General features: G+C 39.6%; 1 protein-coding gene across 13 annotated transcripts in view; it reads left to right on the forward strand.

Moving 5' to 3' along the window:
- greb1l (GREB1 like retinoic acid receptor coactivator) overlaps positions 1–19,934 on the forward strand; it is a 54,783-nt gene extending 34,849 nt beyond the window's left edge. For 7 of the 13 annotated variants that reach the window (XM_081598861.1, XM_081598866.1, XM_081598863.1 and 4 more), the window contains 26 exons: positions 2,220–2,357; positions 2,480–2,605; positions 3,505–3,642; positions 3,829–4,014; positions 4,576–4,875; positions 4,956–5,084; positions 5,347–5,481; positions 6,542–6,742; positions 7,247–7,427; positions 8,328–8,517; positions 9,383–9,519; positions 9,612–9,954; positions 10,401–10,516; positions 10,778–11,010; positions 11,195–11,760; positions 12,322–12,427; positions 13,154–13,300; positions 13,398–13,540; positions 13,633–13,794; positions 13,941–14,145; positions 15,414–15,576; positions 16,030–16,257; positions 16,335–16,476; positions 16,615–16,815; positions 17,262–17,400; positions 17,803–19,934. In XM_081598861.1, the coding sequence (XP_081454987.1) occupies positions 2,220–2,357; positions 2,480–2,605; positions 3,505–3,642; positions 3,829–4,014; positions 4,576–4,875; positions 4,956–5,084; positions 5,347–5,481; positions 6,542–6,742; positions 7,247–7,427; positions 8,328–8,517; positions 9,383–9,519; positions 9,612–9,954; positions 10,401–10,516; positions 10,778–11,010; positions 11,195–11,760; positions 12,322–12,427; positions 13,154–13,300; positions 13,398–13,540; positions 13,633–13,794; positions 13,941–14,145; positions 15,414–15,576; positions 16,030–16,257; positions 16,335–16,476; positions 16,615–16,815; positions 17,262–17,400; positions 17,803–17,966 (4,919 nt within the window). In that variant the 3' untranslated portion in view covers positions 17,967–19,934. The remainder of the gene's footprint in view (positions 1–2,219; positions 2,358–2,479; positions 2,606–3,504; positions 3,643–3,828; positions 4,015–4,575; positions 4,876–4,955; positions 5,085–5,346; positions 5,482–6,541; positions 6,743–7,246; positions 7,428–8,327; positions 8,518–9,382; positions 9,520–9,611; positions 9,955–10,400; positions 10,517–10,777; positions 11,011–11,194; positions 11,761–12,321; positions 12,428–13,153; positions 13,301–13,397; positions 13,541–13,632; positions 13,795–13,940; positions 14,146–15,413; positions 15,577–16,029; positions 16,258–16,334; positions 16,477–16,614; positions 16,816–17,261; positions 17,401–17,802) is intronic. The other 6 variants (XM_081598864.1, XM_081598872.1, XM_081598867.1 and 3 more) reach the window with 3 other exon arrangements.
- The last annotated feature ends 939 nt before the right edge of the window (positions 19,935–20,873 follow it).

The raw sequence follows: 20,873 nt of genomic DNA on the forward strand, positions 1-20,873 counted from the left end.
CTGTACACAACCGGCAATTGAGCGACCCTGTCGTTACACTGAAAGACGTTGCTTAGCTACAGGCAGTCGCTTTATGTGGTGCATCAAATAGGAGTCGTCTGCTGACCATAAGCCAAAGATTAACCTCTGCTTTGGCCTCTTTAGACACACTCCCAAATCAAGTTGCACACATAAACACAAGCGTGTGCGTGCACACCAATCAATATTAGAGGAAGAAACGCTGTAATGATTTTTCTTAAGGCTTTGCTACCCATTAGGCGTTTTACAAGGTTGCGATATTGACAAGCAAAGGCTACACATAATGATTGGTGTTGCAGCATCTTGCACGCACGTATGAGATGGGAAAATGTCCTATCGTAACAGACATGCATGTATAGGAAATCAATAAGCCACTGTTAGTCCTGACTCATTTAAATTTATTGTTTGTCCTCTGCAGACAATTACATGCGCAAGGAAAATATGTGCATATACTGTATATGTTGAATGGCTTCGGTCCAGGACGTTGTTTGTGAGTCCTGGACTTACTAATGAAAACTAGCGTCAATTTTTATGTAACACTATTAAGTTAATAGAAACGCACTGCCATGTCCTGATGTTTTAACAGAGGGCAGAGCTGACAGCAAATGAAGGAGGGGAAATTGTCAAGTGGTTGTTTGACCAATGGAATAAAAACAATTTCACAAAAGTTGTTTTAAAGCAAATAGAAAACAAGGCTTCAGAAAGTAACTAAAATCATTAGACGTGGGTAAGACTCCATTTTTCTTACTGTTAATTGTTTTGTTATTTTAACAGCTTTTTGCACAACTCTTTGCTACTTTAGAGCTGATTCATTGTCAGGTTTTTTTTTGCCACAGGTTGGGTGGGACTTGAGGGTAAATAGTGCGAACAGGTGCAGGTAAAATGGGTGTGCTAGCCAAAAGGCAGGGTGAGGACTTAATGACTGAAAAGTGCCTCAGATTCCTTTAAAGAAAGGAAATGTGGTGAATTCTTGCAGCCTCACCATAAATAACAGCTTTGCTTATCCTAAAGTTCGCTAGATTTGCATGGGGGAAATCTGGCAGTTTAGGTTAGTGCACTGTCCAGTTCTGCCACGCTGATTCATGCAAGCTTTAAGTTATTTATTTTACACATGTAGGGTCTTGTGAGAAGAGTCACAGGACATGAAGTCATGTCAGCGTGGAAAATGTTGACAAACCTTTGCCTAATAGGCTGTAACAGAGCGTGAGACCCTGACCTGCAGGCATGGGACTGCTGCTTGGGAGTTAGGTGACCATCCCCCACCTTCCCTCTGACATTGTGATGCAAACTGTTGATAAGCTAGACTCTATTTCTGGTAAGCATTTTATGCAGGAAGGGCCTCCATAACAGGCTAATTATGCAGCTCTAAAAGAAATGCAATAATCTGTGCAAATGACTATGTTACCGTTAAGGACTGAGAATGTGCTTGCAGCATTACTCCAGTGCCTTGGAAATGCACTTGCGGCTCTTGGACCTTTTCACATTTTTGTCACTTTACAGCTGAATTCCCAGGTCAAATAAAATTTCAGGTGAGAGAATCAGCTGATAGGGCAGCTGCTTTTAGTTGTTCTTCCCTCAATTCTAGTCCTTAAAGGAGAGTGGCATAATTGTTAAATCGGTTGAAGGAAAGACAATAAACATTTCAATGCGGACACTTTTGTCAGATGAAAGCCTTTTGTAGTAGGATCAAAAATAGCAACTATCTTTGATCAGTAAAAGCATACGGAGGCTTTTCTTCAGTAAGACAGGGAAGTTCGTCAGAGTTGACGGGAAGACGGACGGAGCCGGATAACGCAGGAAGAAATCCTGTTGGAAGCTTGAAACTGGGGCAGAGATTCATGTTTCACCAGGAGAATAACACTGAGCATATTTTCAGAATAGTTTAGAACAAAGCATAATCATTTGTAAGACGATTATTGAAAATCTGTCAGTACCTAAAAACTGATTGTTGTTCACATCCAATTTTCCTGAGCTTGAGCTACTTTGAAAGAAGATTGGACAAACATTTTAGTCAGTGGAAATCTGATAGAAATATAACTGCATAAGATCTAAAGCTCTAAATGAAGACCCTACTACTCAGGGTGGTTGAATATATATGCTCACAACATTTTTCAGACCTCTGAGGGGTTTGAATACTGTAGGAAGGTGCTGCATGTGATTTATTAATGAAACGTGCTCTGTGTGTATGCGTGTGCCTGCAGTACCCACGGCTCTTAGGGTGAACGGTCCAGCAAACGGCCTGGGTGTTGATGTGCACACTTCGTTGCTGAGCCCCTCGCAGGTCTCCTTGGTTCCGCAGGCTCAGGGGTATCGCACTCCTGATTTAGGAGACAGTCCTGGTAGGCCCTTTTTCTTTTTCTCTCTGTTATTCTTCTTTCATCTTCAGCTTGTCTTTCTTCTGATCTGCTATATTTGTATGTAACGTTGGTTTTTTTGGGGGGGGTCTCTGTTTGATGATCAGTATCCTCTGCAATGAACTCTGGTCCCCCGAAGAAGCGCCATCGCAGTTGGCACCCCAGCACCTTGGTCCCAGTCCCACCAACGGCCGTCCCTGTGCCGGCGATTCGCCCAATAGTTGGCTCTCCAGGTTTGTTTCTCAACCCTATGTTGTTTCTTTTTTGTTTTTTTAAAATAGATTCTACTTTTGACTATTATTGCTCTGCAAAGCAGACATTCACTGTCCAAATGTCTGTCTGTGACCCTGTGAGCGCAGTCTCTTTTCTTTTACAGACATAGATTTTGTCTTTCCCTCCTGTGGCTTTCCATCCCTCCCGTGTGGAGATGATTTTCCCCTGACGTCACTTAGCTCCTCTGGTTGTTAAGGATGATTCACTCTGTGTGGCCATGGAGATAGAGCAGGACTACTCTGTGCCAAAATAATGTTGATAATTTTACTCTTGGGTAAAGCTGTCTAGTTGTTATGTAATGGGAGTTGACACACAACTGTATCACGCTCCATTATTATTATTAGCTCCAACAGTAAAAATCTGGAATAATCAGACCTTCATTTTTAGTACTTTCTCTCAGTGTGGAAAATCCCACTGCAAGAAATAATAGTTCAAAAATCACCAGGTCAGACATCAGACAGAGTCAAGTCAAATTTGTTAGTATTGCATATTTCAGCAAGAGAGGGATTTCAAAGGTAAATTGGCCCTCAGTATTACAGATCCTCTACCATGCTTTACAACGACCTGATGTGCTTTTCAACATATAAGCACGCTCATTTCTTTTTTATTAAAAACTTTTCTTTAGTTTTCTTTCACTGACTTTAAAGTGTAAAGTTTTTAACCGCATCAAGGATCTACTTTGATCTTTTCTGGGAGAAACGTGTAAACTTTTGCTGTGTTTCAGAAACAAATTACATTTTCTATCTCTTTTTCCTCAAAACAGCAAAATGGTCGCCGTATCTGCAGCTGTCAAATAAATGTAATTGATAATTATTTTTATATGTGCGAGCACTGACTGTTCTTCTTAATTATCCCCCAGGTTCTGTATTAGCCGTGTCGTCTCCTCAGCCGCCGGCAGCTGGTGTCATTCAGCCCCAGCCTGTCAGCGCAGGAGAAACGGTCATCATTCCTGAAAACCTGCTTAACTCTTCAGGCGTTCGTCCCATCATCCTTATTGGTAGAAGTTTCTTTTCACTCATCTGTTTTATACTAAACACATTCAATCCACTCTGTCCGGCAATGCAAGCAAAATGAAACAATGAAATCTGTTGTATTTGTGCATGAAGGAAACATTTTTTGGAGGATTTTTACGTATGAACACAAACACCTTCACTGTTTCATTCATGGCAATGTTTCTCCTTAGGGCATGGCACTTTACCTTATTTCTATGGGAACGTTGGCAATATAGTGGTGAGCCCCCTGCTGGTCAGCTGCTATAAGAGCAGCCAGCTGACAGAAAAGAACCTGGAGACATTGGGTCTCCACAGCAGCCAGATGCTCAGTGTGGAGATGATGATCCTGCTCACTTTGCAGTATCTTGCACGTTTAGGTAAGCAGCTGTTTGTTAAATGTGTAAGTAACAAAAAACGAAGCACCATTCACATCAACTTAATCTGAATATTACTTAGAAGTTATTTAAGTAATGTGCTGTAAAAGTAAAAATATCTTATTTCATAGATAAATTACAAGCAGAGTGGTATTTTTAAATCTTCAATTCAGCCCAGTTTTCTTTAATAGTGTTGCTTATTCCGTCTTTTTTCTACTGCTGAACTTTTCATCGACAGACTTGGATGCAACACTCTGTGAAGAGCTTCCTTCTTTAAAGATGACTGTATCATAGCCTATTATTTCTACATCGAAGCTCCTATTTTATAGGCTTTTGTAAAATATTACAATTTTAAAAATTCTGGATTAAGCTTAACCGTGTAAAACATAAAATGAATAAATGCTCAAAATATCCAAATCTGTGTAATATACCTACTCAATTAATTAACTTTTTGAGGCAAATTATGAGAATAAAATCATTTAATCATCTGAGTGATTTTCCAATTCACTCAGTAAGCAAAGGAACCTGGTGAAGTTTATTTCTTCATTTCAACCGCCTCTGCAGCTCCAAACCAGATTCCTCTGAGGGAGGAGCTGGAGCAGATTGTCTTTAAGGCCATGCTGTGCTGTCCTGGGAATCCGTCCATCTCCCCATCCCAGCTTCCATGGCTGGCTCGACTGGAAGCGAGCGTCTCTGGGGGCAGTGTGCAGGTCGTGGTAACCCACAATTCTTTGGGGGAGGGGATCTCTGAGTCCCTGCGCTCTCTCAGTGAGGGTCCTCAGCATCAGCAGCGCCTGCCAACCTACGTTGTCGTTATATGTGCCTCAAAAATGAACGGCAACGAGTTCTGCGTGCTTGTTTTAGGTGAGTCCGAAGCACTGCGTTTCGCATTTTCACCATCAACCTGCACACAGTTTGATCTTAACACTCGTTTACCCCTTCAGGAAAGTACCAAGCACGCGCTTTAGCTGAAGGAATGCTCACAACCAACGAGTTTCTGAAGGAAATCAGCTACGAACTCATCACAGGGAAAGTCGGTGTCCTGGCATCTCATTTCAAAACAACCTCGCTTGGTAGGTTCTCTTGTCTGCCTGAGAATTTTATTGCTTAAGTAAATAACTATATTGAGTCATGTTATTTATTTATTACAATAGGTAAAAATGTCCAATCTACAAGCTGCTCTTCTCCGTAAGATAAATAAAACAGTTTGAGTGCTTCGTTGCACAACATAGAGATGATCCAGTACAAAGAGTCTGGTGTATGAAATTTATGCTCAAGTTGTGCTTGCTTCTCTGCGTCATTATGGCCACTGTTTTTACTTGTTTTTTCTTTCAGGGGACAATCTTGACAAGCAGCTCGTACGATATCAGCGCAGACGGAAAGGACAGGTCATCCAGCCCTTCCAGGGCGATGTCACTGAGAACATCCAGTCACAGGAGCCTGCCAGCATGTCACCACCACCAGACACAGGTTGGACTCCTCTGCTTGCTAGTAAACTTTATTTTAATTGAATTTGTTTGTTTCCGACCAGAATTCAGCAGCCATTTGATCGCTAAGTCAACTCAACTCAAGCAGTACCTCAGTGTTTTGAAATTTATTACAATTTCTGGATCTATGTGACAGTGAAATGAATTAACATTAGAGCATTAATTAGAAGTTAATTATTAGTTGTTGTGGTGGCTGGTGGTGAGGGTACACATAATGTTCTCCAAAACATAGATAAATCCCTCTATTTTAAAACTTGGCTAAATATAGCAAAAGTTTTTGTAAAACATTTTCATTGTTGCTGCTGGGAGTAAACTAAGACATCTCCCATGCAAACAAAAAAAAGAAAACATTTGACCCAAAAATAAGGCAACCATCTGAGAACCTTTTTTTGGACCTAAAATAATTCACCATTTCATTGATTACCATTGAAAAAGAACAGAATTCACAAAAATTACTCAGCATTTTTAATTGAAACAATGTCCTGAGCTGAGCTGTCAACGTGGCTTCTTTGACCACACTGTGCAAAACATTTGGACACCAGTGATTTATCTTAAATTTTAAATCTTTACAGTAAATGCTCACGATTTGTACCAATATTTTTGTTTGTATTTCATCGTCTTGAATAAACTTACCTACTTTATCAGAGCTGTTTTGACAAAACTTATGTCTATTATGTATATTGTTTTCCTCCATGTATTTTTTTTTCTTAAAGTCATAAATTGACTTCTAAGCTTAAATATAAAATAAGAATCATAAAGTCTTCAGTCTCCTGACCCCACTAGGGAAAAGAGTGTAAGAAAATGGATGGATGGATGGATGGATGGATGGATGGATGGATGGATGGATGGATGGATGGATGGATGGATGGATGGATGGATGGATGGATGGATGGATGGATGGATGGATGGATGGATGGATGGATGGATGGATGGATGGATGGATGGATGGATGGATGGATGGATGGATGGATGGATGGATGCATGGATGGATGGTCGGTCTGCAGTATATTACCATATAGTTCCTCATTCTTGTTCCCCTGCAGTGGAGCTCCTAAATAGAGTCTTTCAGATCTATCCGGCCCAACTGACTGTGGCTCGAAGTCTTCTCTCCCAAGTCTGCTCCATCGCTGATTCAGGGACCCAGAATCTGGATTTAGGTCGCTTTTGTAAAGTGGACTTTCTGGTTCTGGTTCCTCCATCTCACATTCTAGTGCACCAGACGGCCCAGCGCATCAGACAATCAGGTAATGTCATGGAGAAAATGTCTATCGCCAAAGCCGTTTTAAAATTTCTTTCCTTTGAACTGCAGTTTTTTTATTTAAGATTTCAATAACACTTCCTACACTGTTTAGTAAACTGGAGAAATGTGGAATTATATTTATGTATTTTCCTGCCTTGGAAAGGTTTGGAAAACATATGAAAAATATTTATTTCCTTCATTGTCATTATTACTTCTCTTTTTTCCTCCCTCCTTCCATCTTTCTATAGTCATAAGCAATCCTCCTTAACAATTTCCTTCTTCCATCATCCGCCCAACCATCTCTCTCCCCCTTAATCCCAGTGGAAATTTTCCAGGTTTTCCGGAAAATTCTAACTTAACTCTTGTATTTATAGTTTAAACATTAACTCAGGACTAAGGCAATTTGAGTCATTTCAAACATGAAAAATGTACAGCTGTATGGAAGCTGTTAAATCACAGTTAAAAAAATCAAGTCCTGTTTTCAGTAAACGTCTGTTTTTTGGCTCAGGAGTCCTTGTGGATTTGGGAAATGAAGATACATCCACAGCCCAACAGAAATCAGAGAAGTATGTGGTGCGTCTAGACGCTGATGTTCACACCAAGATGGAGGCCTTCATGAAGAAAGTGAAGCAAAACCCGTACACCTTGTTTGTCCTCATCCATGACAACTCACACGTCGACCTCACAAGGTGATGAAAAGCTTCAACGTCTTTAATAAATATTTGAGAAACCACTTCTTAGTTTGAAGGGCTGACTGTGAAAATAAAGCTGTTGTGACTGGAAATTCAACCTTGTCCATCTTAAACCCTAAATAAATCAGCGGACAGCTGCAACAAATGAAAACCAATACTTTGCTTGAAAGCTATTAAACATTGGCAAGTAGTTTTATAGTCTATTTCCATAAAATAGACTTTACCACGCATTAAAAATGTGTGGTAAAGATCTCTGGCACTTGTACTTCATTTAGTGTTTGGGGGAATTTGGATACGCAGCTATTTAAAAAGTAAATACATTGCAGAACAGTTGTAATCTAGAGCTAATAACAGTCAGAGGTGATGAGATATGGCTAATAACAGCCATATTTCCTCTGACATTCAGAGGAAATGTGCACTTATATGAACTCAGTTCTTTGTTGCAAGTCAAAAAAGCAGTAGAAATCATCGTTTGCTCCACTTAAACAACAGGCTGGTTACGGTTAGAAATTTAAGCTAAAAGCAATGTACATCTCCACATTACCCGTTCAAACATTAAATAAAATTTTTTCAAAAAGAAGTTTAAATTCTAGACTACTATTAATTCAGCAGTCTTCCCCATAATTTTAGACCATCACATATAATTTTTGCATTGAGAATGCTTCTTACACCCAGTGATATTTGCACCATGTTGTTAGAAACATGGGCTTATATTACTCTCTGTTTTTCAGAATGTTTGTGTTTGGACTATCTTCCCTTGCACCAAGATATTCAACAGGAACAAAAGGCTGTGTGCATGTCCATGGCCCAAATCAGACTTGCTTTTATTAAACTTGTTGCATATTGTAGTAGAAATGTACAGATTCTGAATTTTCCATGACACACCTTCATCACCAGTGCCCTGTCAGGCTCTGTGTGCCATGGGGAGCTGCAGGGTCTGGCTGACCGGGTGGTGAACTGCCAGGAAGTCCTGGATGCCATGAACCTCTTGGTCCTGCAGGTCAGCTGCTTCCCTTACACCCTGCAGACCCACCAGTCCCGCATCAGCATCCACAATGAAATTCACTGGCCATCCAGTGACCATTTGGTGAGTTGTTTGTCCCCACACCGAAGTAGGAGTATAACGAATAACATTTTAAGTTGACATTCTGTATTTTTAACTATTTATTTATGTATTTATTTATTTATCATGTAAAACTTTCAGTGTGAGTTTTTTTTTTTATAAATGTGTGAATTTACTAGTTCAAATTGTTATTAGCCATTGTAGTACAGTTGGTTTCTCAGTTATTCTATTTATTCATTATTCTGTTCATTTATAAACATTTAGAACCAGTATTCATTAAATTAAATAACCATCTCAAATTATTATCTTCCTTTTCAAAAATGTTGGTTTTATTAAAATATAGAAATGATCACTTTCCTTCTGACTAGTGTCAGCTCCTCTACTTGCTAAATTATTCGTTTCATTATTATTATATGGGCTGCACAGAGGCATAGTTGGTAGCTCTGCTGCCTTGCAGTGACAAGGTCCTGGATTCGAATCCTAGCCTGGCCTTTTTACATTAGATACTTTATTTTACAAATATTAACTGACTTTAAAGTTTGTTTTATGAATTAAATAATGCCCTCATTTAAAGATAAGATCTTAATTAATGTATTCATTTCAGATATAATTTATTTTTTATTTAGCTTATTAATGAAAACCCCTTTGTTTACAACAACAGAAACGGTCACTTTTCCGCCTGTGGCTCAGCTACTCTGCCTGCTGGACTAAAATATATATCCACAGCAAACTGTCAAAGGAAATAGGGGATATTTGTGCTTTGCTTTTTAACGCCACAAAATTGAGATTTAAGTGACTGTTTGAAAAAAAATTAAAAATACAGCAATACATGGTAAGGCGTTTTCTGGCCATTCACTTTTATTTTGTTGTTATGAACATTTTCTTCCAGCAGAGGGAGCAACCTGCTCATGCGTTGGTCTACTTTGGCCTGAGGGACTACAGCTGCTCCCTGCAGTGGGGCGTGGCCAGCCCCATCCTGCGCTGCGATGATGCGTTTGAGAAGATGGTTCATACTCTCTTAGAGAGGTAAGGCTGACACCAAGGAACAGGAACGTTTCTCTTAAAAACCTGAATAATAAATCATTATAATCAGCTAAACTCTCCAACATGGCTCCCAGACATCCCCACCTGCACAGCATGGTGATTCGCAGCTACCTGCTGATTCAGCAATACACAGAGGCCATGATGGCCCTGACCTCTTCCCCGTCCCTGAGGGATCACATAACCCCGGAGACCCTGGCCGTGGTGGAGGACCTGATAAACGCTCCGAGTCGAGAGGGCTCCCAGGGCCGTGGCCACATGCTGCTGGTGCGCGTCCCCTCACTGCAGCTGGCGATGTTGGCCCGAGAGAGACTGGAGGATGTGAGGGACAAGCTGGGACTGCAGCTGTGCTTCGCAGTACTGCTGGGAAGCCCAGCGTCTGAACTCAACTTGTCCAGAAACTTCATCAACAACCTCAGGGTGAGAAAACATAAGATCAGAATCACTGTTTTTCTCTTTATGGCTGCTTGTCGGAGCATTTTGGAGTTGATTTATTTAAAATAGTTTGTTTCGGTTACCTTGAAAATTGGACTACAACAATTTTTTATTTCTTTTTCCCCAGTTTGTCATGTTACATAAAACCCGGGAGGTGGTTGGGTTTTGCTTCAGCAAAGTTTTCTCAAGTTCAAGGAAAATGGCAACATTTGCAATAAATTGCAGTTTAAAAATAAACCTCTAAGAATCCAGTAGTTGTGAAAGGTGATAAAGTTAAACATTTTCCTCATATTCCTCAGATAAAACTTGACTGGAAATATTAAAAAAGCTGTGAATGCTCGTGTTTATGTTCTTCAAATTATTGAAGAACATAAACATAAACACAAATTAAACACATTTTTGCAAAAAACGGGTGTTTTTTTCTGCCGCAGACGTGGAGGGGCTGTGAGAATGAAGAATGGGTACCACACACATATGAGGATCTGGAGGGGCTGCCCTGCATCATCATTCTCACAGGGAAAGACCCACTTGGAGAAACCTTCCCCAGGTAATCACACTCTTCACACATAAAGCTGTGAAACATCACCACAGACAGCTGATTTCCACAGTGGCTTTGATCTAGTCATGAATCGATGTCATGCAGTTTCTTTTAACTTAAAATAAATCACTTTTAGTGATTTATAAAATTGATTTTCATAATTCCTGTCATTTATTTTAGTTTTAAATTATTTTTCAGAATAAAAGTCTTGTAGAAACTTAGCAAATAAAACAAATAAAATGCCTAATCGTCACAATTCTGACCCTCCAGGTCTCTGAAATATACAGACTTGCGTCTGATAGACTCCAGCTACCTGACCCGTACCGCCCTGGAGCAGGAGGTGGGTCTTGCCTGCACCTATGTTTCTCTAGATCTGGTCCAGGAGTCCAAGACCTCTACGGCTCCTCGGGAATCAGATGGAGAGAAAACCACAGGCAGCCTGAATGACGGGGACGAGCTGGAGAGACCTCAGAGCAACGGCAGCGCTGCGACCAGAACATCTGGTGAGTCTCTGAGAAATGCTGGAATGACATGTTAAAGACAAACTCTAACTACATCTGGCTGGAGAAAATAAAGTGTGCTGAATTTGGGATATTTCAGTAAGTTTTGCAAACCATAAGACATTTTACAGCTCAACATTTTGCATCCTAGTCTTTATTTTCTGTTTCTCTCTACATCCTCAATAAGGCTCGCTGGTGGAGAATGGAGTCAGTTCATCTGACTTGACCGATTCGTTCCAGAAGCCCTCCACTTCCACCTCCCAACCCGAAGGCCTCATCACCTCAGATGTGGCCACACTAACCGAAGGATTCAAGCAAGAGTGTGACTCTCTGGGAAGCCAGCTCTCCTCCAACCCTCTGAAAGCCCCCAACGTCCCTCCATCCAATTACTCTAGCTCCTCCTCATCCTCCCCCTCCACCTCTTCCTCTTCCACACAGAGGCCCAGCCAGTCCACGCAGTGCGGACGAGCGTCCAAGTGCTCCAGGGTGTCACCGCGAACAGTCATCCTGTCACGGGCGGCGTACAACCTGCTTTCAGGGGAGTCGGGGAGTCAGCTGAGCTCCTTCTCACTTCTGCCTCACGCAGATGTGTCCTGGAGCAGTCCGCTGAGGCCGCTTATCACACAGAACCTGCAGGGGGCAGACCAGAGCCTGTACTACCGCCAGTGGACCGTTGCCAGGCAGCATCACGCTGATTATGAAGCACCACCTGTGCCGCATCCACGACGCCTGCTCCTCAGCGGACCTCCACAAGTAAAACAAACACACGCATGTTCCCTCCAAAGAGGTTTTGTGGAAATGTCTGATTTATTTCATCATTTCTTTTTATTTTATTAAGGAAATTATGAGGTGCCATGTCAAAAGTTGTAATTACCATTGAAGATTTAAATATTTTGTCACATTTCAGTCACAATTTCTTGTGTTAGTTTATTAATTAGTTGGCTTTTGAAGCCAGTTTGTTACCAAATCACATAACACATTACAGATTTTTATCTGTAAAAAAAAAAAAAGGAAAGCCATGGATCCTTTTCATGTGACTTCACAGCTGTGCATATATGTGTATTCCTGCACATATACATTTTGCTGGCCTATTATTTAAATACCCAATGACATACACAGACATGATGTGAAAAATTCAAGGTTTCTGAATGCTTATGCAAGGTACCATCTCTGGGGCCTATCGTGTAAATAAAGGAAAATGTGCCAATATTGTCTTTAAATTTAAATTCAAATGCTTGCAAATTGTTACACATTCACTCAGACATATGTGAGTTATTACACAATTACATACATTGTTTTCTTGTCCTTCGCCAGGTGGGAAAAACTGGTGCCTACCTGCAGTTTCTACGCATCCTGTTTCGTATGCTCATTAGACTGCTTGAGGTTGATGTTTATGATGACGAAGAAGACGAGGAGGCAGGTGAGAATCACTAGGACTTTTGTATTTCTTCTAATCATTTTCTCTTTTTTCCTTCAAAAATGGTGGTGAAAATGGCAACAACTATATGTTCATGGTTTCTAACTGTCAGTCAGAAGGTATATAGAATTTTCATTTCTTTGTCATTTGGTAAATAATACCAAATTTGAAATGAACAGCAACATCCTTAATCTGTAATTAAAATATATATTTTTTTTCATTTAAAAATATGTAAAAAAAAAAAAAAAAAAGTGTAATGAATGTCAAAATGAAAACATAGGTCATTTTATTATACTCAAACATCAAATGACAGTCAAAAGCTACAGATTGTCCACTAATTTGTCCAGATGATGTTATTTTTCTGAAAGATGCTGTTCTCAGGTGATGGATGCACTTAGATTTTGACTGTATTGATAAGTTTGATGTCCAGTAACAACAAGGATTCAAGGATATCTCAGCAAAAAATCACATTAAGATAACTGATATTCAACTTTGAACCACTTAGCTGCTGAACAGAGATTCACTGACCATAATTTTGTGAAAGCTTTCTGATCATAAAGCTTTGTCCTCTTACTGATTTTAGCCAATTACAGTTTCTCTTTAGTAAGTATGATATTAGAAGATGTATCTCTATCATGTTCAAATACAAACTGTGTTTGAAAGCTCAGACATACCTGACCATGCTGTCAGGTACCACTAACAAATGTTTTTCCCACTTTTAACTTACAGAAACTACAGATGCTACGACTCCAGCAAACACGCAGTGGCCCGACATTGAGAATATCCGAAAGCTGCCCTTTGACCCCAATCCCAGAGATCCTAAATTCAGGAAGGCCAGCCCGGTTTACTCTGATAAGATGCCAAAGTTTTTTAAAGGTCAGAAATCTTATACTGAAAGAGTTAAAATCTTTCATTTCAAAAGTGTTTGCAATGTAAGTGCTACACTTTAAATACATGCAATGCAATTTGTTAGCAGAGTTTAAGAAAGAAGGAGAGAAGCAAACACAAGGCAAGAGAGTGACCAAGTCAATACGTCTAAGCCGGTTTGCTGCCCATAATGCCTTTCACCACTGTGAGCAGTGTCATCAATACTGTGAGGCAGTTCCTACTACACAGGTGAGCTACATACAGATTTCCTTCAAACTGTTATGATTAATAGACATCTTCTGAAATCTCCTCCCTACAAATACTGAATTTGTGTGTTATAGCTGTCAGAGTGCTCCTTACACGCTTTTACCTTCTGCTCATCCATGCTGGGAGAGGAGGTCCAGCTCCAGTTTTTCATTCCTAAAGCCAAGGAGCAGCACTTTGTTTTCAGTCATCAGGGGAGCCATCTGGAAAGTTTACGACTGCCTCTCGTCTCCACAAAGGTTAGATAATCCGTCTCTATGGCTAGTAGACGGATAAAAGAAGTTCACTATACAAATATGTCATCAGCATAATGTATGATGAAGCAAGGTCTCATATGGGGAGAAGTGGTGATACTGTACTCATTTGTCTTTATGCTTCTGCACAGAACCCTGATCTTTTGAAGAGTCCAATCTTCACCCCGACAACAGGACGCCAAGAGCACGGGCTGCTCAACCTCTTCCACGCCATGGAGGGCGCCACTCATCTGCACATCCTGGTGGTCAAACAGTTTGAAATGCCCCACTACAGGAAGTACTGGCCCAACCACATCCTCCTCGTCCTACCAGCAATGTTCAACAGTGCCGGAGTTGGTGAGCGGCGTACTGTCTTAACAAGTCCAGTAAATGTAGGGGTCTGTGAGAAACACTTATTTCCAATACTGATAAAGATGTCTAGAAGACCTTAAATTTAAATTTGAGTTTGTATTTAACTTGCATTATCTTGTTGCTCGTCACTGCAGTAGTGAGTTTGGGAAATTACTTGTACCTCACTTACTATCCTCTTCAGTAAGTCTCTTTGGACTCTTTCTTTTCTTGATAAATGTCAGTGACTTTTCTTCTCATCTTTTCTTCAATTTCTGTTGATTCAAGAACAGAATCAAAAAATGTTACTTTTTGAAATCTTTTAGCCTCGTTAGTTTTCCAAATAATGAAGTCAATCCTAATTATTTCATGCAATTGTTAACTGAGCAAGGGGAGCCATTACATTTTATCATAGCCTCAGAATGGTTTGAATAACTTTCTTATAAAAATCATTTGAGGACTGATTTTCATATTTACTCAGTTGTTCTTTGCATATAATCTTATTTTATGGCTTTTTATAGACCTTTACTAATAAATGTGGAGTGTGCTGTAAAATTACAGTATATTATGCCGCAGATACAGACACATATCTTTAATCACTATTGAATCTTTTAAATGCAGAAGAGCATTGAAAGCAGATAAATAGTCAAATTAAAGGACACATAGAAAAATTTAAGATAAAATTTGAAAATACCTCTACAAACTCCTACATGAGCTAAGTGTAGGAACTTAGCTCATGTATATTTGTATATACAATAGAAATATATATATATATATATATATATATATATATATATATATATATATATATATATATATATATATATATATATATATATATATATATATATATATATATATATCTGAGGAAGCCGCCCTGTATGACAACATCAATGGCATAATAAGGTAATTTGAAGAACAGCCAATCAAGTGTGTGCTCTGCTTGAAAGAGGTGCAGCAGAGCTAAGCTGCGACCTGACAGATCACAGTTGTGTCACCTTGACCCCTAAAGCGTGACTCCCTGCCAGTGTTCTCATTTAGGACAAACTGTTTGTGCAACGTAAACTGTGTTCTGTACCATAAAAACTGTGACTTTCTGCTTTTTATTACACTGCAATAGCTCACATTTTATGTGTAATGTATATGCAATTTAAGGACAGCATGGGTATACTCATTACCTCCATCAGCAATTTGCTATGGCTAAAGGACCCTCTGGATGTTGTACTTTTAAGGAAATATGAATGACACACAGAGTAATAGGCTCCTGTCTGTTTAAGGTGCTTCTCGCTTCATGATCAAAGAGCTGTCATACCATAACCTAGAGCTGGAGAGGAACCGCCTGGAGGAGCAAGGTGTCAAGAGACAAGATGTATGGCCTTTCATTGTCATGATGGACGACTCGTGTGTGCTGTGGAACACCTTCCAGCCGACAGATGGAAGGTAGAACGGAGCTGGAATAACCTTGTTTCCCCCGCAAAAATTGGGAGACAACATCTGAAATGAAAAGACAAACTAAACAAATCATGTGCAGTTTATTTTGACAGTTGGTGACTGTTGGAGTTTATAAGTTTAATAAATTGTTGATTATTATTTTTGTGGTTATACCGCCTATCTTGGCCAGATTTCAGTACTGAGAAGTCCTCAGTACTTCCTGTCTGGGATAAACTAGTCTTTAAAAACTAAACCAGAAAAATTATTCAAATTGATGACGTGTGGTGGTCATATTAGTTGACTTTTGTCGACCCTATTTCCATTTTACCCAAATAGCTACACAGTTTGCATTTTTTTTCACATTGCATTCAGCATTGTGTTGTTAGGGGTTTAAACTTTGCATATTTTATGATAATTACCTGTTAAAGTTGAAACCTTTCTACCTTTCACTTGTTTTCTCAGTGAAACCTCAGATGGAAGCTCAGGCATCACCAATGTGTCTTTGAAAACAGTGCTGCAGCACATGGAGAACACACCCAAAATCTCTCTGTATGCCATCTGCGGTGTCCGCAAGTGGAGCAGCAGCCTGGCCCACAAGACTCCCCAAGACCCCTTCAGTCGGTGTCACCTCCACGACTTTGTCCTCCTTAATGTGGACCTGACGCAGAACGTTCAATATGACCTCAACCGGTAAGTTCACGTCCGCCTTTAAGCTGTTAATAACTTGTGCAGTGGTTTTGATTATTGGTCACCGCTGCCGTGTGCAGGTACGATTGTGAGGAGGTGGACTTTAATCTGAGGGTGAACAGCAGCGGGTTGCTGATATGCCGCTTTAACAACTTTTTCCTGATGAAAAAACACATTCCAGTCGGGGGAAAGAAAGATTTTGTAGTCAAACCGAAACTTGTGGTGAGCATTTCATTTGTATTTTGAAACCTCATTGACTGTCAAAGAGATAAAACAATGTACGTTTTTTTTTTTTTGTTTTGTTTTGTTTTCTACACAAAGCACAACCTCACCCTGCCGAGCCTACTTTTGTCTCCTCAGGAAATTGAAAACAAGGCTCCGATCAGCCCGTCTCAGTACGTTTGTGCCCCAGACAGCGAACAGACCCTATTAGACGCCCCGGCTCAGTTCCTGCTGGAAAACTTCCTGCAGAGCTGCAGCCGCAGACTGTTTCCGAAAGCTGTTCAGAACAGGAACAACCCAGTTCTGTCCATCGATAGTTACCTCAACCTCAGCCCAGAGGTAAGATCTCACAGGAGACTCAGCTGACCTCTTCAGCTACGTGTGCAGGAACTAAACAGCGAGGAGTTGCTATATCTGTGTTCTAAATCTGAAAATTTCATTCTGTAGAATATCTTTAAACAAGAGGTCTTTGCTGGGTCGCTTTTCAAAGAACATTCTGACCTGCTTACAAGCACATGTGCTGACGGCGAATGCTAACGAGGCAACTTCTGTATATGAGATCATATTTGTGACTTTGCACAACCTCAGCACAAACAGTTTGCTTATGTAAACATTTCTTTTTTTGTTTGTTTTATTCCACACAATATGCACAGTTGTTTGTTCTGATGAACCCCAGAAACCTCCCGACACAGGTTTCAGAATGTTTCTAGGCAATACAAACCATCTGTTGTTTACTTTATTTTACTCTAGCGGCCGTGATAATGGGTCTTGCATTCTTATTACAGATTTCTGTGTGCTACATCAACTCTCGCCCACACTCCACCAATCTCAACCATCAGGGTCTGGTGTTCAGTGGCTTGCTACTTTACCTGTGTGACTCCTTCGTTGTTTCCGGACTCCTCAAGAACTTCCGCTTCCTGAAAGGTGACAGGCCTCCATGTTTGCAGATTGAAATTTTAACGGTTACCCATTTTGTGGAATTACAACCACATACTTCAATGTATTGGCTTTATTTATGGTAATAATACAAAGTGGAAGGACTAGCATATGAGATTTTGGTTTTATAAATAAACATCTAGAGTGGCGTGTATATGTAATGTAGTTGTTTCTCAGAAAAAAAAAAGAGGCTACAAACCATGCGTTTCACATTTTTTAAAATCTAAAAATGCTTAATATATTTATTTAAAATATTTTGACCACCATGTAACATTTTAAGTGTACTACAGCAGTTGTCACACTCTTACAAGTGTGTGGTTGTGACATGGAAATATGCACAAAACGTTTAAGCGGTGTGAATATTTATATGTACCTTGATTCTTCCCTCAGGCGCCACCCTCTGTGTGATCTGCCAGGACAGAAGTTCCCTGCGTCAGACCATCGTCCGGCTGGAGCTGGAGGACGAGTGGCAGTTTCGTTTGCGGGATGAGTTTCAGACGGCCAACTGCAGCGAGGATCGACCCCTCTTCTTCCTGACCGGCCGCCATGTTTGAACCCACAAGTGTTCTGGAGAATCTCGGTCACAGTTAGGAGTACTTTTGGATCTCCCATGCAGCAGTTCCTTTGATGCCTGCTTGTTGACTCATCTAAACTTGAGCTTGTTTTTACGTTAAGGAAAACTGCCACCAGGTTATAAGAAGCACAGCTCAATTGAAGCTTTGCTTGTTTGCTTGAGGCAAATATGGATCCGATACAGGACTAATGGAAGATCCATTTGTCCATGAACTTTAAATCCACTATGTCCAAGTCTGGACATAGGTTTTTATCTCAGGGTTTCAAATTGAGGGAGATTTAAGGGATTTAAGGCGTTATGTTTTCTTCTCCCTGCTTTTTAACTTATGTTGGCACCAAAGACTCAGCTGCACCTTGTCTTCTCCACTTTGCTTTCCAGTTCAGCCTTTGAAACTCCAAGAAGCTCATTAACGCTTCATAGCTAAGTGATATCACAACAGAGGCTGCGTCACAAGCAATTCCCAACATTATTAGCAGCCGATGCTTTTCTTTTACCAATGGGATTTGACTAGTAAGCAACTATTAATCTAGCAGATTTACGTTTTTTCTTTTTTTTTCTACTGTGCCTCTAAAGCATGAATGTGGCATTGATAATCTTTCCAAGAAGAAGCCGTGAGTGCTCTCATACTTTCCAAATGACTTAATTTCTGTCGTCACAGCTAAGGGAGTTTACAAGCTACGACTTTTAAAGATTGTAAAAAAAGTTTATCTGCGTATGTGTAATGCCAATCAGAAAGAGCAGCCCATGTGTTAGAGTAAATAATTTGCATTTCGACATTTGCTGACTCAAATCCTGAGCAGTCAGAGAAATAAAATGTTATAATCAAGCTTCGTCACTGCCTTTTATCTTGCTTCTAACTGTGCCTAGGACTGCTCCTGTTATGGTGTTTAAAGGCAGTTAGCTTCTTCGCTGTTTGCATAGCTTAAGCTGATGCCCCACAATTGATAGGAAGGGTAATCAAAGGAAGAATAAGGTGTCACACTGTTAAAAAAAAGCATACTTGAAAAGTGTTTTTGTGCATTTCTCCACAGGGTTGTCATAAGAATATGCCTTAATTGTTTTACATAGCCACAAATAATCTGTCATAATGACCAATCAGAATGAAGAAAAAAAAATACAAGTCAAAGAAATGTTTGAAAGTAAGAAGGAACAATTAGAATTTGAACTACTGTACTGTTGAAATCTTTGTTTACATTATTAATATATTATGTCATCCCCTTACCGACTGACGGTTTATGATGTTATGTTTTAGCCTTGTGATACTCTTTGCCAGTGTATTTTGGTTGTGTCTTTCTGCATTTTATGTTGCAAAAAGGCTAGAAGAAATCTACCTAGATATATCTATGAAAATATGTTTGTATCCCTTTGTGTCCATCCGTTCAGTTTTCATCAACAAATGGAAATCAGGTCCATGGAGGAGCTTTTTTTTCCCCTTTATTTATTTGACTAGTATTTTGGACTGATAATCATGTTCAAGTGAGATATTTGATTGCATTCTGAGGCGGGGGCCACTTCCCTCTTCAAAAACATCTGTGAAGGCGTTGCACAGGAACCCAAATGGATGTTGTTTTAGATATGCTGAATGTTGTTGGAGGGTCGGAGATGTGAACTTGCACTATTCAAGTTACCAGTTGAATAATATACAGCAAACAACTGCTCCCTCAGAAATATTCCACATGTAAGACTCGGTCCATAGCGTTATTATTTTTTTTTCTTTCCTTCTTTCTTTCTTTTTCTTTTTTTAAATAATTTAATACTTAATATGCAACTTGCTCTCACAATCTTCGCTGAAATGTGTCTCGATGTCTTGTGCAGCTCAGTGGTAGCCTTGGTGCCTGGTTGATCTACCTCATGTTTACCATTGTGATTGCTGGCTGTGAATAACATAACAGTAGAGTCCTATTGTTGTTGAAAATTATGAATGTAATAAAAATGACTTCTGAGTTTTCCTTTTGCTATTACTTGACTTTTCCTATGAATTCTATGTCTAATAAAATAAATGTAGGATTGAGAAAATTAATTAGTTGTTGGTGTAACACTGCATATATCAAATCTGGTGTGAAAGACCAAATTTCAAAATATTCTTAAAATATTAATGAGCTTATGTTTAACTAATTATTTGGCTTATTTTATTCATCTGTTATTCCTGCCATGTCAGAAAGACAATACTAAAATGTGTCTCAAAGATAAAACACTACTACACTAGTGCACTACCATGATAACATTTAAACATCTTAGCTGTCAATCTCAGCTAAAATCTTCAGCTTATTGTCAATGATGGCCTAAAGGTTTAGGAACTTAGCTTGCTAGCAAGTTTAGCATTAAATCAGTTCAAACAGGATAAGAACGGTACAATATTTTGCCCTGAAAATGTTGTCTGAATAATGCAAGATCTGAAGTAGACCCAGATGTTGAAGTAGGAGAAATATTAAAAGATCCAAAATTTGGGAACAAATCTCTGAAAGGGATTAAAGTGTAAAAGTAAGTTCAAAACATTGAAATCGGCATCAAATGACTGTTTTCACTTTCTAATATTTACTTAAGGAGAAACTTTGAGGAGATTTTTTTTTTTCTTTTAAGTTTCAATTTCCAATGCGTTTTACTTTGTTGTGTTTCAGACACACCAATTTAGTACTGATGTGATTTAAAGTTCATTAACAAAGTATCAGCAGAGTTGTTAAAGTTCATTTTAGGATCTTTAGTTTGCGTATAAATATCCACACCTATTCAGTCTGAAACTCTTTCTCCGGCTTTTCTTTCCTCAACACATCTCCAGATAAACTCTGTCCATGCACAGTAACCCCACTAGTCATACATAGGAGAAATGGCCTCTTAATGACTGCTGGAATCTTCTCTTGAAGTGCTGCAAGGGCACAGGAGCATTGCC

This window comes from Poecilia reticulata, chromosome 17 (assembly GCF_904066995.2).
Source record: "Poecilia reticulata chromosome 17, P_reticulata-male-v2, whole genome shotgun sequence".
Taxonomy (NCBI): domain Eukaryota; kingdom Metazoa; phylum Chordata; class Actinopteri; order Cyprinodontiformes; family Poeciliidae; genus Poecilia; species Poecilia reticulata.